At 40.7% G+C, this 14,747-nt stretch overlaps 1 protein-coding gene across 3 annotated transcripts in view; it reads right to left on the reverse strand.

Annotated features, from left to right (window-relative positions):
• The window catches only part of cachd1 (cache domain containing 1), a 104,978-nt gene that overhangs the window by 11,570 nt on the left and 78,661 nt on the right, over window positions 1-14,747 (reverse strand). Inside the window, exons 5-21 of one of the 3 annotated variants that reach the window (XM_061778792.1) lie at window positions 13,898-14,024; window positions 12,559-12,703; window positions 10,993-11,209; window positions 10,744-10,893; window positions 8,047-8,313; window positions 6,505-6,654; window positions 5,131-5,254; window positions 4,920-5,037; window positions 4,407-4,575; window positions 4,146-4,288; window positions 3,410-3,591; window positions 3,041-3,151; window positions 2,216-2,338; window positions 1,583-1,682; window positions 1,177-1,293; window positions 841-1,001; window positions 587-673 (exon numbers count right to left, since the gene is read on the reverse strand). In XM_061778792.1, coding sequence (XP_061634776.1) covers window positions 587-673; window positions 841-1,001; window positions 1,177-1,293; window positions 1,583-1,682; window positions 2,216-2,338; window positions 3,041-3,151; window positions 3,410-3,591; window positions 4,146-4,288; window positions 4,407-4,575; window positions 4,920-5,037; window positions 5,131-5,254; window positions 6,505-6,654; window positions 8,047-8,313; window positions 10,744-10,893; window positions 10,993-11,209; window positions 12,559-12,703; window positions 13,898-14,024 — 2,491 coding nt within the window. Of the gene's footprint in view, window positions 1-586; window positions 677-840; window positions 1,002-1,176; window positions 1,294-1,582; window positions 1,683-2,215; window positions 2,339-3,040; window positions 3,152-3,409; window positions 3,592-4,145; window positions 4,289-4,406; window positions 4,576-4,919; window positions 5,038-5,130; window positions 5,255-6,504; window positions 6,655-8,046; window positions 8,314-10,743; window positions 10,894-10,992; window positions 11,210-12,558; window positions 12,704-13,897; window positions 14,025-14,747 lie in introns of all 3 variants that reach the window. The other 2 variants (XM_061778791.1, XM_061778793.1) reach the window with 2 other exon arrangements.

Genomic DNA, 14,747 nt, shown 5'->3' on the forward strand with positions numbered 1-14,747 from the left:
CTGTGTAACCTCACAAATGCGCTTCTGGACAAATGGTCATAAATTCCCATAAACTCACTCTTAAGCCTTGTTGAAAGCCTTCCTACAAGAGTTTAAGATGTTATAGCTGCAAAGGGTGGACCGATGTCCGATTAAACCCTGTGGATTAAGAATTGGATATCACCTAAATTCATATGTGAGTCAAGGCAGGCGAGTGAATACTTTTGGTAATATAGTGTACTTGCCCCCCTTTGACTCCAAAGAAAACCTTCTGGCTCTTAAAAGAGTCTGAGTCTCCAAAACAGTCCCAAAATGTGTTAAACATGTCGGCCAAGCAGTTTTTTTCCCTGTAATATTAATAATAGCTCTGTACATACAGCTATAAATAACAATATTGAATGGAAGAAAGTAAACGCATCACACCAGTTGATTTTCATGCTTGAAGAAAGTTGTGGGATTCCACGAGATTAGTCTTATTCACAAGTCATAAAATCACTTAAGGAAAGTTGTTATGGGCTTTATTTACATTATTCATCAATAAATTTGTATATACAACACTGTTACAAGAAAAGAACTGTGAGATGTAGTGTGTATCAGTACTTCTGACCTGTTTTCAGCATTGGTGAGGTTGCCAGTACACTCATTCACCTCTAGAGGGCACTCACATGGGCACTCACACTCATTCTGCTCCATTCTTCTCCATTCATGTTAAAAAAAAACAAAAGAGAGAAAGAAAAATGCTTTACTGAGCTTTGGGGAGGGTGGGGGGGACATGGACCTTTTCACTTTTTCTAATGGAACTTTTTTCTATAGATATGCACTTCTAATTTGGACTGAGGTAAGGGTCACGTGAGACGGTACCTGTGGCAGTTGAGACAAAGGCGATCCACTGTGCTGCAGGCGCAGAAAGCCAGAGAATCACAAGTCTCATTGACAATGCCGGCAAAGGCGTTGGTGCCAGGTATTCGGGTCAGACGATACTTAGAGCAATGGCTCCCGTGGACAAGGTTGGTTAAGTCCCCCTGAGGAAGACATGAGATGTGAATGTAAATATGAAAAGCGTTGATTTGGATTAATTTAATGACTTGATGAAGGATATCTAATGCCTTCATTTAATATTTCACCACATATCATGACCACGCGATGGCAGCATTGCATCATGTTAGAAAGGCTTTCCTTCAACCACTCCTTTCTTACCATGATGCTGGTGTTGAACTTGTAGAAGCGCTGCACAGTGCGATCGCTGAAGCTGTTGCATAGGTTCTTCTTCACAAAGTTGGGATGGTTCAGTATGTCATTGGCAACCAAAGGCTCCTGACATTAAAAAGAATAGCATGTAACATATCACTTTTTTCACACATTTTAGCGATACTAACATATTTGAAAATGTTAATCATTATCCCATGTTTCTATTTTTTTTAAATGCATAAAAATATGTATGCAAAGTTACTGGGGCATATAAATTGGGTACCTGCATCATATTTTGGTTCGCTAATACAATACTTTATTCAGGCAAAATGACATTTTTATTGCAATCTCGTGGTATTTTTGGATTTCAATATGTGCATATAAGCTTTGTGCGTCTTGTTTTGGGTTTGTTTACCTTGTGTGTGATGTGCTGTTGCTCTGCAGGGGCATGGCCTTTTGGGTCAATGAGAGTGGGGTGGGCCACCAGGTAACCTCTGTCCTCCATTATAAAGCACCTACAAGACACACAGACAAATATATATTTAGTTATCATATTCAGTTAAAAAAAAACAAAAAAAAACATGGTATGTTGTTTTATCCCCCCATGCACTCATTCTGCCAAATCCGGCTTCTCTATACCACAGCCTCTCTCGCTTAATCCTGTTTTATATGGCCTCTGAACGAAAACTGAAAGGACGTGAAAGGAGTTGGGGGTAGTAGAAAGACAGGGAGGGGGTGGTATGAGGAGGAGGGAGTAAAAGCATCAGATAAAGTAAAAAAAAAAAAAAAAGGCAGAAACCCTAAAGAAAGTATGTGGGGCAGATGATGCAGAAAGGCTCATCTCCAACATGAATGGAAAGATAATCAGCTTATCCCCTCTTCCCTCTTTTTATTTTCTTTCTCTTGTGAATTCATTGATGCACAAAACAGAAGAAACTGAGGAATTTGATAAGAATTGATGGTAAAACACAGGAAGAGAATCAACAATGCACACAAGGAGGAAAAAAGGAAGCATGTAAATCTTCCACCCAGGCCATGGTCTACCTACCTGATCTTGTTTCCCTTGTCCTGGTTGCAAATGGGAAGAAGGTCTAATAGAACTTTATAGAAGTAGCGTAGGGTAAAGTCTATACCCATCACTGCAACGGCATAGCCAGGGGCCATCTGAGCGCTAGAGAGAGACAATGGAAGATAACATAGGGCACAAAAAGGTAAAAACATCTTCATTCCATTATAATACAATTATTTAGCCTCAATAAAGTCCATCACATTAGCATTCTGGAAACTGTGTTTACACTAACTACAGCATGATAGTCAAAACACGACTCACTAATCCGGATTTATCAACCCATCTGATACTGTCTATGTATGTCCTAGTAAATAGTTCTTGCTACACTGTTGTAAGTGGCGCTATGGCTATTGCACATTGCGATTTAGGCTCACTGAAATGGAAAAGTAAACAGGCTAATCTCAGCTGCAATTTCATGCCTCTCAAAAGCTCCAGCTACAAGAGCCTGTGTTGAAAAGTTTCTGCAATTATTGCTACAGCATCTTGGCAAACGGTGTGGGTCCCTGTTGCATTTAAACAAGGCATGTGGAAAAACACCATGGCATGCTTAAAGAATGTTTTGTAAAGTGGAAATGCATGGTCGCAGACGAGCACAATGTATCCTACCTACAGGACATATTTGGATTTTCTCATGCATTCAAATTGGCAAGCGGACAAAATGATGAAATTGTAGCTGTTCTACCTCGTGGGGAAGTTGGTACCAATTGTTTAACGGAATTTAATCAATCAGACAAGACATCTGAAATCCTTTTTCAAGGGCAACTGTGGTCTGTAGTTAATAAAATAAACCATCCATCTTCTTACCTTGAGGCATGGATGGTGTGGCTGATGGTAACAACGTAGCCTGCGCCACCCACGTCCAAGTAAGGCCCAGTGAAGGTGATGAGGCCCGGGTTAGCCACAGCGTGCTGGTACCTGGTACACAACACAGCATGTAGGTGAGAAAGAGTTCACATTTTTGGAACAGAACATGGAAGAAATACTATGGTTTAGCACGGCAGAATTTTTGTAGGAGCTGTAGAACAGCTTTATTAATTAACATTTGTCTGGTGAGGTGCCCAAGTATCTAATAATTAAAAACATCTTGACTCAACAATGACTGCAAAGCATTGTGCACACAACGTGGGTATGCCTACCCACACACACACACACTCCATCCAAAATAAGCCTCACCATTGTCTGCGGGTCGGGTCAAAGGCTTTGTCCATCAATGATCCAGGGTAAATCCGAAGCACCCCACTGGGCGTTGCTATGTAACGCCGCACAATGTAGCAGTTGAGGCTACTCATTTCCATTAGTGTCATCCACTCATCCGTGACGTGACTGGTTGCCATAACCTCGTTCCTGACAGAGGACTGTGGTGGGGCACGGTCAAAAGGAGGGATTGCGAGAGTGGAGGCAAGAAGGTAAACGGGTGATGACGAGGGACATACATTTGAGGAAACAGTAGGAGAAACAAAACAAAAAAACTTTTGTATTGATGAGATTTCTGGTTTGACAAAAACTGGTCTGATGTGGATCATATAACCTTCCTTTAAAGGCAGCAAGAAAATCTCATCACTGCATTGTTTCAGAGAGTCTGAAAGGGGGGATTTGGTCACTTGAGGGGTCCCTTCAAGATGTGCCTGGGCAACAGAGCTGGAAGTGTGGTTGAGTTCAAACCCCTTACCACACCCACCCCCACTCCAGGAATGCAAACAGGCTGCCAAAACCACATGGGGGGGTTTGTCTCCTCCTTAACGATGCAAAACTTCATTGCATATTACAGATCTGAACATTGGAAACGCTCTACTAAATCCCCCGCTCTTTTGCAGGCACATCTTTATTAAGTGTTAGTGATTCAGTCATATTTGTATTACAAACATTAACGAAGGCATCATTTGCATGTGTGTTTTCTTTAGATGTGTACCTTGAGGCCTGGGTTGGCGATGAGCCTAGTGTTATCACTCAGGTAGGCCGTGTAGTGCTCCACCATGCGCTTTGTTTCTGGCTGACTCAGGTGCTCATAGGGAGATGAGAAGCTACCAGCTGCCAGCATCACTGTGGGGGATTCTGAGGAAGGCAAAGAAAGGGACAGAGGGACTGAATGTGAGATGAACGGGTTTCAGAGCCGATACCGGTAAAAAAAACAACAACATTTGGAGCTTTGAGGAATTAAGCGTCATCTTACCAACGGTTGCAAGCTGTTTAAAATGGAGGCAAGAGCTGGGCTGACCCAACAGGTCTAAACGATGGTACAGGAGCTTGGAGCTGGGAGCGGTGTTCAGGTTTTTGAGGTGTTTCACTGGAATCTCTGGCTGCACGTACACTATGCACAGGATGAACGACGTGTCCTGAACCTAAAAGGCAAGATATTCATGTTAAACATGTATAAGGTGTTTATGGTTGCATATTGAACACACGTTTATTAAGGCCCTGCTGACATGACTAGCTTTTCCTTTCATTGTAACAATATCTTCACACACCTCATTGATTTGCAAAGCTGATGGATAATGCTTTAGTATGCATGCCAGACTAATAATTGACATTGTTTATTTTACAGTATATTGAAAATGTTAATGTAATACATGCAATTGTTTCAGAAAGCCTGACTTGCGTCCGTTTCCGTGTCTAGTAGTAATGCACAAAATTTTGGACTGTGCCAAGAAGTTGGTAAAAACCATCATTCTCTCGCTTCACCTACCAGCTTCCAAGCGTAGCTGACATTATACGCATCTTTGCTGTTGTCTCGGATTCGGTTAGTGTGCCAGGACAAAGATGAGTTGACCGGAACAGCGATGACCTGACTCCCCAATGGGAGGCTGCCAGAAATACACAGCATTCGTGAATAACAGCACTTGGTGGACGGTCAGTTGTTGGTTTTTTTCCATTGCAAGTTCCACATCTATTCTCACCTGAGGATGTTCCTTCGTACAACATGGAATCCAGGAATATTCTCATAGTGGATAATGTCTGTGTGAAGAGGAGGCTCATTCATCAGGTAAGGCCGCGTTAGTGATGGGTGCATCAGGGTATAACCTGGGAAAAGCAAACCTGCCCATTAAAATATGCTTATACAACACACACACAAAAGACTACAAACTAGAAATTTGTATTTCCTGACTATTTGTGTGTGAATGATGACATGCTCTCCAAGGTACTTCAGAAATGAATTCTTTTTATGACATCACACAGCATATCAAAGTGCAAACACCATGCAAATATGATCCCTGGAGCTAGCAGCAGTATTGGGACATCAGAACAATCTGATTGAAAGAGAAGATTTCACCATTGCTCTTCAAGCAGTAAACGTCAGACATTTTATTCTTTGACTGAGGATTCATCTTTAGGGCAATGGTGCTGCTATAAATTTGAGAAAACTCTGAATCCCCTGCCATTCACACAAAGCATGGGATGGTGTTACATTAGTCAGTGCATGGAAGTGTGGAAGCTGCTTTAAAACCAGGGACATAAGGATTATTTTATTTTATTTTTTTATTTGTATTTTGCTTTCGATATAACAAAGATACACAAATCTAAACTTAAATCAATTTCAAATATGCCACAAGCACAGAGGTTCTCTGCTAAAAATGCAACAAACAGATCTTTAGTAGAATCTAGATTGTAATAATTCTGGAACAGAGAAAGCCACAAGGACCATGTAACTGAATGTTCAAGGGGGAAGTTAAAGCATGTGATTTTCGTTAGTTGTGACATACTGCAAATACATGTACTTAATCAGCCTTTTTTTCTCTTCAGTATCCAGACCATATCGGACAACATGAGGACAAGGATGTGACATTTTTTAAAAATCCACATCATTACCTCTTTTACAAACTCTAGCATACATATATTCAACCTCTCCCTATATTGCCATTACGTAAATGCCTTCCCTCTAAGAATATACATTTGTCTAGTGTGGAGTATTTTCCTAAATTGTATAGTGCTGTTTTAATGCCAGCTAATAACTTTGATGGGTTAAAGCTATGTTTACTGAGCTGCTACACTAATAAGCCAATGTGGTAATTGCATGTAATTTGATGGAATGGCACATTTAGCAAACACTTTAAAGCGGAAGGAAGACTCTGGGGGAAAAAAACAACTGTGGGGTAATGTGACAGATCTGCAGCCAAAAACTGATATAATTATGAGTAACAGTTAAACGTTCTGAGGACTAATTCAATGTGTAGTACCAATGCAATGAGCTTTTGCCTTCGACGGTTCTTTCCCACCAAAAACATTCGACACTAGCTCTAAATATATGGCATTAGAACTTTGTTAGGACTGACCTTTGTTGTCAATGAGGAAGGTGTATGAAGCCAGCGAGTCTTGATAATATGTGACATCCTCCAAAATGTAGGCAAGGTTTACATCCACTCCGACCACACCCAAGAGCAGGTTCCCGAAATAACAGGGCCGACTCACAGTCATAATAAAGCCTAGAGAAAGCGAACGTACATGACATGCAGCATCTTAAATCTGTCACATTTTATTTTGTGGTTTAGTTTATCTGCAACCACTGTCATTCAAAACACAAACACATACAGTAAAATTGGGCAGCCTGGTCTCACCAGACGTATGTAGGATTACTTCTAAAATGGAATGTACAAAAAAGTCATGTCAAAATACAAACATTTTGCACCAACATGAAGCATTTTCCACCATATTTGTGGTGTGTGCAATTTCGGATTGTCACTGAATTACAGATTAAAGATTACTGTAATATCTTGTGTATAATGCCCCCATTTTTTACCCCCAAAAATGATCAAACGTCAATAGTGTGCATTATATATAGGTATAGGGGCAAATGGAAAAAAACTCAAACGTATGCCGCCACCTAGTGGTTATGAAAAAGCTGTACACTTTCATTCCAAAATGCCACTGCCACCTCGTGCTTATAAAAAAAGTGTAGCCGACACTTTCATTCCAATATGACAAGGGTACGTATGACTGCATATATGTGCAGTTGTGCTCATAAGTTTACATACCATACATACATAGAATTGTACCCATCTTGCAAATTCTGCCTGGGTAATCAAACATATGGGCACAACTGTGTTTTTTCTAATTTACTAAATAAAAGTAGGGCTGTGAATTTCAAAATAAGAGCAAGTAAATTAAAAAAAAGGATTACGTGTTCAAACAAAGTGCTTAACTTCAGAATAATACAAAATACAGATAATACTTAATGTTTTGATCATATGGGTAGAAGCAAAATCACGCATTGTAAAACTGCATTATACATAGGTAGAAGGGTTTTCCAGAATTTTGAGGCCAAATTTAGGGGTGGGTATTGTACACGAGAAATTATGGTATATAAATCTACTGTTTTTTTTTTTTTGACTGTTGCAGGCTGTCAAAAAGCTTTTTTTTAATGCCAATTATAAGCCTAAAACGCAACAAGCACATTCAAATGCCTCATTATAGTGACTTTAAATGCACTTTTATATTGTATTTATGTATACGAAGCATCATTTCTGTCATTGCATGAAATAAACTACTCCAGCGTAAGGATTTAACAACCATGCGCTAATGTAAATTAAATGTTTTAACACTGAGATATTGGCATACATTGACAGATGAATTGAAACCACCACAAAATGTTGTGCTCATCTTCATGCAAATGCTGAAAGATTTCCTTCTTAAAAGCCTTTATTTATCCCGCGTGAAGTTTAAAGAAATAATACCCAGGTTATTAAGAGATGTTTGTAGCGTAAATGTTATACATTTTTGTGGCTATCAAGTTACAATTTAAAGTGTTATCAACATATGGGTAATAGGTCCAGTCAGATTGTCAGGCTACAGAGTTCATTTGGGTCTTGAGTACGCACCGTCTCCCATTGGGTCAGCGTAAGGCAGACTGAAGCGGACAAGGTCGATCATACGGTTGGACAAGTTGATGTAGAAGCGGCCCACTGTGGTCTCCAGGTTGCTAAGCTGGTTGAGCACCATCATGCTGCCTTTCACGACAGGCATCATGGCAACTGCGGCTGATCCAGATGAGGATGCCACAGGAAAGCGGTCAACGCCATACTTCACCGAATTCTGCTCAGCGAGGTCTCGCAGGAAGGCCAGCTCCTTCAGACCTGTTATTCCCTCTGCACGGAGAGAGCAGGACATGGCAGTGTTTAGCACGCTACGATGTTACATCTACATTAGTATGTATGAATGCAGAACTGGAAATACAGTGCCGTGAAAAAGCATTGGCCCTTTTCTCAAATTCTTTTATTTTATTTTTTTTCCCTTAATAAAAGAAATCACCATTTAAAAAAAAAAGCATCTTAAGTTTACTTGGGTTATATTTATTTGATGATCTTTAACATTAAAGTCGGGAAACTATGCAGAAATAGAAGAATTTGAGAAGGGGGCCAATACTTTTTCATGGCACTGTAAATTGGATAAGTATGTCACTGAAAATAAGTGTAAAATAATAAGAGACTGACATGTATGTGTTAATGTTCAGTGGAGTCGAGCCTTATTTCATGCGGTTAAAGGTCATTTAAAGTACCACCGCTGCCCCCTGCAGCTGTCACCTGAAACAGTTGGCACCACGGATGGGGCACAGAATGTCTGCCACAATCCAATCACTGTCTAGATTACCGAAGAATCCCTAATTAATGCCAAGGCGCGTCTGTAGCTCATCGTGCTGGGTGACTAACACAAGGCAAAGTCATCACGGGTGGCAATGTCAAATGAACACAAATGGGACACTTGCTGACAGCACAGCTTCCCTTCAACGAAGGTAGAAGGCAAAAATTAAGATCTTTAAAGATCGAGACCAACATTAGAAAATAGCAACTGATGATCTTCACTACTTTAGCACGTGATGTTTTTAGCCAGAACTGCTCACCAAACATACTGAAATGAGATTCTATGAGCGATGAGCAGCACATGCAACTCAGGGGATGATAGATGTTTCCTTCCTTTTCATCATGGAGCCCTTTAAATTGGCCAGGTCCTCTGTCAGTCACACACATGCAGAATAAGCCATCCATCCTTTGAAGTCCCATTCGCGCCCCTCTTAGATGTACCTAATTTACATTCCCCGGGTGCAAAAATTATTTGTTTGCTAATGCATGCAGTGTATGTGTGTTGCAGAGAGGGGAGCACTTAGAAGAGCCACGTGGACAGACAAGAACAATAAAATAGGGGAAAGAATCACGCACAAACAAAATAAAAAGGCCTTTGAGGTTTTGAGCACTTCTCTTTCCTCCAGTCTTCTCTCTACAGCACACGCAGGAAGCACATCTATAATAGCCCGTTGCTACTGCTACGTGTACGTCATGCAGAAAGGAACTGATTTTTAACCATTTTAGAACAAAAACCTGCAAATGTCCAATCAGGGCAGTTTATCAAACAGTAGTGTGTTATGTTTCAATTATTCTACGAGAAGAATGCATTAGTCTTAATTTAATTTATCCTAGTCAATACCTGGCACTTTACGTTTTAGCATACCTGAACATTAGCACTGTGGCAAGAACGAAATAAAACATGAAAAGATTTATTACAGTGGATCCCTGCCTATTCACAGTTCGGCAACCGCAAATTCACCATTTTGGGGGGGGGGGGGGATACTAACCCTGGGTGAAAATAACAATCAATTATAATGGGGGTCAATTATTCACAGATTTTCACTACCTGCGTTCGGCCCATGAATAGCAGGGGTCCACGGTATCTATATTGAGCAGCTTTATGTACTTTTATCCATTTTCGATACAATTTACTTATTACTACTAGACATTCTGGGTAAATGATGTATATTGCAATTGTATAACACAGGGTATACCCCCCGGCACAGTGGACGACTGGTTAGCACATCTGGCTCACAGTTGTGAGGACCCGGGTTGAAATCCGGCCTCGCCTGTGTGGAGTTTCCATGTTCTCTCCATGCCTGCGTGGGTTTTCTCCGGATACGCCAGTTTCCTCCCACATCCCCAAAACATGCATGGTAGGTTAACTGAAGACTCTAAATTGCCAGTAGGTGTGAATGTGAGTGCGAATGGTTGTTTGTTTATATGTGCCCTGTGATTGGCTGGCGATTGGGGGGGGGGGGGGGGATTGGGGGGGCTACTGGATGACATCAGGAGCTCTGACTCCAGCCCCACCTGGCTGTTAATTCAGTATTAGTGTCTCCTTCATGCTCCTTGCAAGTGCTTTTGTTTTGTATGTGTGTTTGGCTGCTTGTCCCGTGCATTCAATAGATGGCTGAATGTGCATCGGCAAAGCTTGCTCATAAGTCAAATTTTGGCTTGAAATACAAACCAAACAAAACAAAACAAAATTCCACCATAATTTACAAGCAACACAACTTCTCATGACAGTAAATAGTGAGGAAACGGTATAGTGCTTACTTTAAGATAGCATAATAATGCCTGAAAGTTTGAAGAAGTTCAGTTAAGAGTGTGACTAGTTAAGTGATGAAGGGAACGCTCTAACGACAAGCCGATTGCGATTGCGATCTCCCCTTTGTGTGGAATACAATAATACTTTGAAAGCCTATGTTTGTTTTCCAAAGGTTGTGAACTTACCATTCATGAGTGCATATGTGAGGATCATGACAGAGTTGTTGAAGTGTCGGTTCTCTTCTTTGACCACACTGAGCGTTGCTTTCTTCTCCTGCTCTGATGACTCTCGAGATGTAATCCCAGAGGACAGGTAGATGATAACCATGTCTGTGGCTTGGGGAGGACAAGAACACAAAAGTCATATAAAGAAGCTTGTTTGTTAAGTGAATAATCCCTTGGCGTTTGCATCATCATATGCATTAATTCTCTTACTGGTGCTCTGCTTGCTGAGGCTGCTGGTGTTTCTAAGCAGATGAAAAGCCCTTTGGAAGCCTGCTGCATGTTGCGTGGTGCCATCAGAGGACTTGATGTTTGAGATGAAGGTGCTCATCTTCCGCTTCGTCTCACTGGTGGCTGGAGAAAGCAGACTCTTGTAGCACTGGTCCAGAGAGCAGGAGCGGACCATGTCTGCCACTGACAGAACGGCAATCTAGACCGAAATGATAGAGGTATCATTAAAGAGAGAATATGCAGTTTTCAAACCGCTAGTAATATTTGAACATAGTCTCAGTTCCGTCCCTACCGCTGCGGCCTTGAGGCTGCCCAAAGAAATGCCCCCAGCTCACTAAACTTGGGCAACAAAAAAAGAACCAGCAAAATACCGGTTCATACTCACCAGGCTGCCTCAGAGTGCATCTCGGTCGGCCACAAGCGTGTCGGCGGCCTGCTGGAATTGGCCTGGAGGAATGGATTGCTGCATCCCGCTTGCCTGTGACCGCCTCGGAATGCGCCTCGGTTTTGGCCGTGAGCACGCGACGTTACACGAAATGTTACTGGCTTGATGTTGTATTTTTTGGAATGTACAGTCAATTGCAAATATATGAGAGTTGATCGATTCACCTGACGACTCGGTGGAAACGGTGACGTGACTGTCCAATTCCTTTTTTATAACTTTTGTTGTTAACTGTACTTAAACTGCAACTGTACTTAAATAATCTGGCCAAAAAACTGTAATAGTCTACTCTGCAAGAGGCTGTGTATGTCCCCATGAACCTCTGTGTGCCTGGTAAGCCTGTACAAATGATTGACAGACTTCAGTAACGCCTCCTGTCTCTGCACTCTCTGATTGGGTATTCTTGTCCCACCGTCTCCAGTTGTAAAACAATAATAAAGAATAAATTAAAGGCATTCGATGGGACCAAAGAGGGGTGATTTTTCAAAAGATAATTTTAATAATATTGTACGGTCAGGTCATACAGACAATTTAACCATACAGTAGAACCTCGATTTAACAGACCACGATTTAATGGACTGGTGTCCAGTTGGATCTCAAAATCACTCCTTTTATGCACCAGAAAGTTAAGGTTGGATAAACTTAAAAACATTTCAAACATTTTAAAGCTTTTTTATACTTATTTATAAAAATGTTGTATTGTACTGTGTTTTTAGCATACCAAAAAAAGTACAAGACAATAATTTTATACTGTAATGGGGTTTCAAGTTATTACAGTACAAAATTAGTTTGTTTAAAATTGCTTCAATTTAACGGACAATCTGATTTAACGCACGACCCCTGCCCCTATTAGTCCATGAAATCAATTTGCCCCTGTATATTTTTACTGCAAAACCTTTAAATGAAGGAGAGAGCTAACACCACTGTGATGCAAAATAATAATAATAATAATAATAATAACTGATAAATTCATATAGCGCCTTCCAAAAAAACCTAAGGTAGCTGTACACGTACAGCTCATATAGCAATGTTTTGCTATATGAAACGATGGAAAATTCGTACAGTAGTATGTTTAGTATAGTTGAATAAAGGGTTTCTTTTCGTACCTTGTCATGTTCATCTATTGCATTAAGGATAACCAGTGCTGAGTCTCTGGCAATTTGAAGTTGAGTTTCAGTAACAGACGCTCCGTGATCCACCATCACAACAATATGTTTAGATTGGGGACGCACTGCAGAAACATACACAGGCCTGTGGGAAATACACAGAAATACAATGTAAATGTAAATGTACTGATTTACTACTCAGTGATTCAGAGATTCAGCAAAAACATTTATTAAAGTCAAAAGGGTAATTATTTAACAGAGAAAAAGTGAATCTGTACAACACACCTTTACAGCTTTATCTTAATGATAACAACATGTCCTTACAAATTAGAACAAAAATCCCTAAATAACTCCAATAGCCATATGTTGGCAGAATAATGTAATTTTGAGGCGCTAGTGCTGATATAAAAAAAAACTGATAAGTAATCCCTTGATTATTTATAATCTTTATTAACTTCACAGTTATATTTTTGTCATATTTATTATAGGGTTTCATTGAGTGTGTCACTGTGCACAAAACAGCTGGGTGGGGTACAAGGAATCTCAGAGGCTTGAGGGGAAAGGTTCAGTGTGTGTGGTCTTTGTGGACAATAACACAAGGTGAGGTGGAGTAATGTACTCACAAAGCCTCATTCACACTCAAAGCAAGACAAGGAACACAATCTCACTCGTGGATATGTGCCAGTTTACTATCCCGAACAAAAACGAAAGACATGATTAAAAATTGTCAAAGCAACATTTTTCCCCAAGTATGAAAACGCAATAAGGGTAAAAGAGATGTCTTTCAGTGGTAGTCAAATAAAACCCATGACAGTGGAGGTGTGAAATTCCACTGGGGCTCAGTGGTGCCCAGTCACATTCCTGCCAACGGTATGTGTGGTCAAGAAGCATGCTGCCCAAATGCCGCCTCGGCCCTCCACAGCAGCTGGCATAGAGGTGAATGGGTGACGATGAGGAGGAGGGACAAAGAGTATTGCAAGGAGAAGAGTAGGAGAGGGTGACACCGGATGGGTAAGAGGAAAGAGTATGAGGAAGAGGGGAAGTGCATGGTGGCACAGAATCAGCAATATGAATGATAGTAGCAGAGGGTGAGGGAGTCGAGGATTGAGTGTGACAGGGTGAGCAACAGTTGTCAGAGTCGTAAGAATGAGGATGGCTGCGGGTGAGGATGATGAAGAGAGGGGATAACAGGTTGCAGAGGGTGAGGAAGAAATTAAATTGTCAAAAGGACAGAAAGCGAAATAAGGAGGAGGTAGGCTAATATGGGTGAAAGAGTGTCAAAATGATACTACATACAAAATATTCATAGAGGGGAACGTTAAGCAACATCGTGTTGTACCTGCTGCGGTGTTCATAACTTCCTTTACAATGGAACTTGTGGGCCGGGAACACAGTGAAGATGCCCTCCTCGGAGCTGAAGTACTGCCACTTGATCCCTGGGTTGGATTTGAGGTTGTCTGCCAACACTGCAGAAAGAAGACAAAAACTGAAATTATGGGGCTGATGATTCCAAAAGAACATGCCAGGTTTTCAACGCAGGGATTCTGAACTGACTTATTCTCAAAAGTGTGTAAGTAAATAAATAAATAAAATACCAAAATTTAATGAACATCTGATGGTAAGCACTGAGAACTTACACCTTTACATAAATTTGTGGTACTGATGAGATGAGAAAGCATAAATATGTTTAAAGGAATAACAATGTAAATATCTGTAAATTGAGAGGGGAAGACAGAAAACCCGTGTGCGAGTTGGTGACATTAAAAAAAAAACCTCCAGAAGAAGAGAAGAGAGTACAGATAATACACTACCAGATGCAAACCACTTATTGGCAAAAACAATAGAAACGTTGGTCTGGAATTTGCCTAAAACAAAACAAAAAAAGTACAGATAAGACCAAAAACCTGGGACAAAGTTTTATGGACGAATGAGACAAAAAATAACCTTTACCAAAGTGATGGAAAGGCTAAAACAAGTAAAATTCAAAGTCTTCATCTACAATGTAGTAAATCTGCATGTGCTATTACTGAGCATTAACTCCATCCTCGGAGGTTAACTGTATTTGCCCAACAGTAACTGAATTTTAGAAGGTTACAGAGTCAACAGTATCCTCACAGGGATCCCATCACAAAGCCAGTGACTTCCTTGCCGCTCGCAGCAACATAACACAACCTTTCACACATAGCAGG

This window comes from Phyllopteryx taeniolatus, chromosome 7 (assembly GCF_024500385.1).
Source record: "Phyllopteryx taeniolatus isolate TA_2022b chromosome 7, UOR_Ptae_1.2, whole genome shotgun sequence".
Taxonomy (NCBI): domain Eukaryota; kingdom Metazoa; phylum Chordata; class Actinopteri; order Syngnathiformes; family Syngnathidae; genus Phyllopteryx; species Phyllopteryx taeniolatus.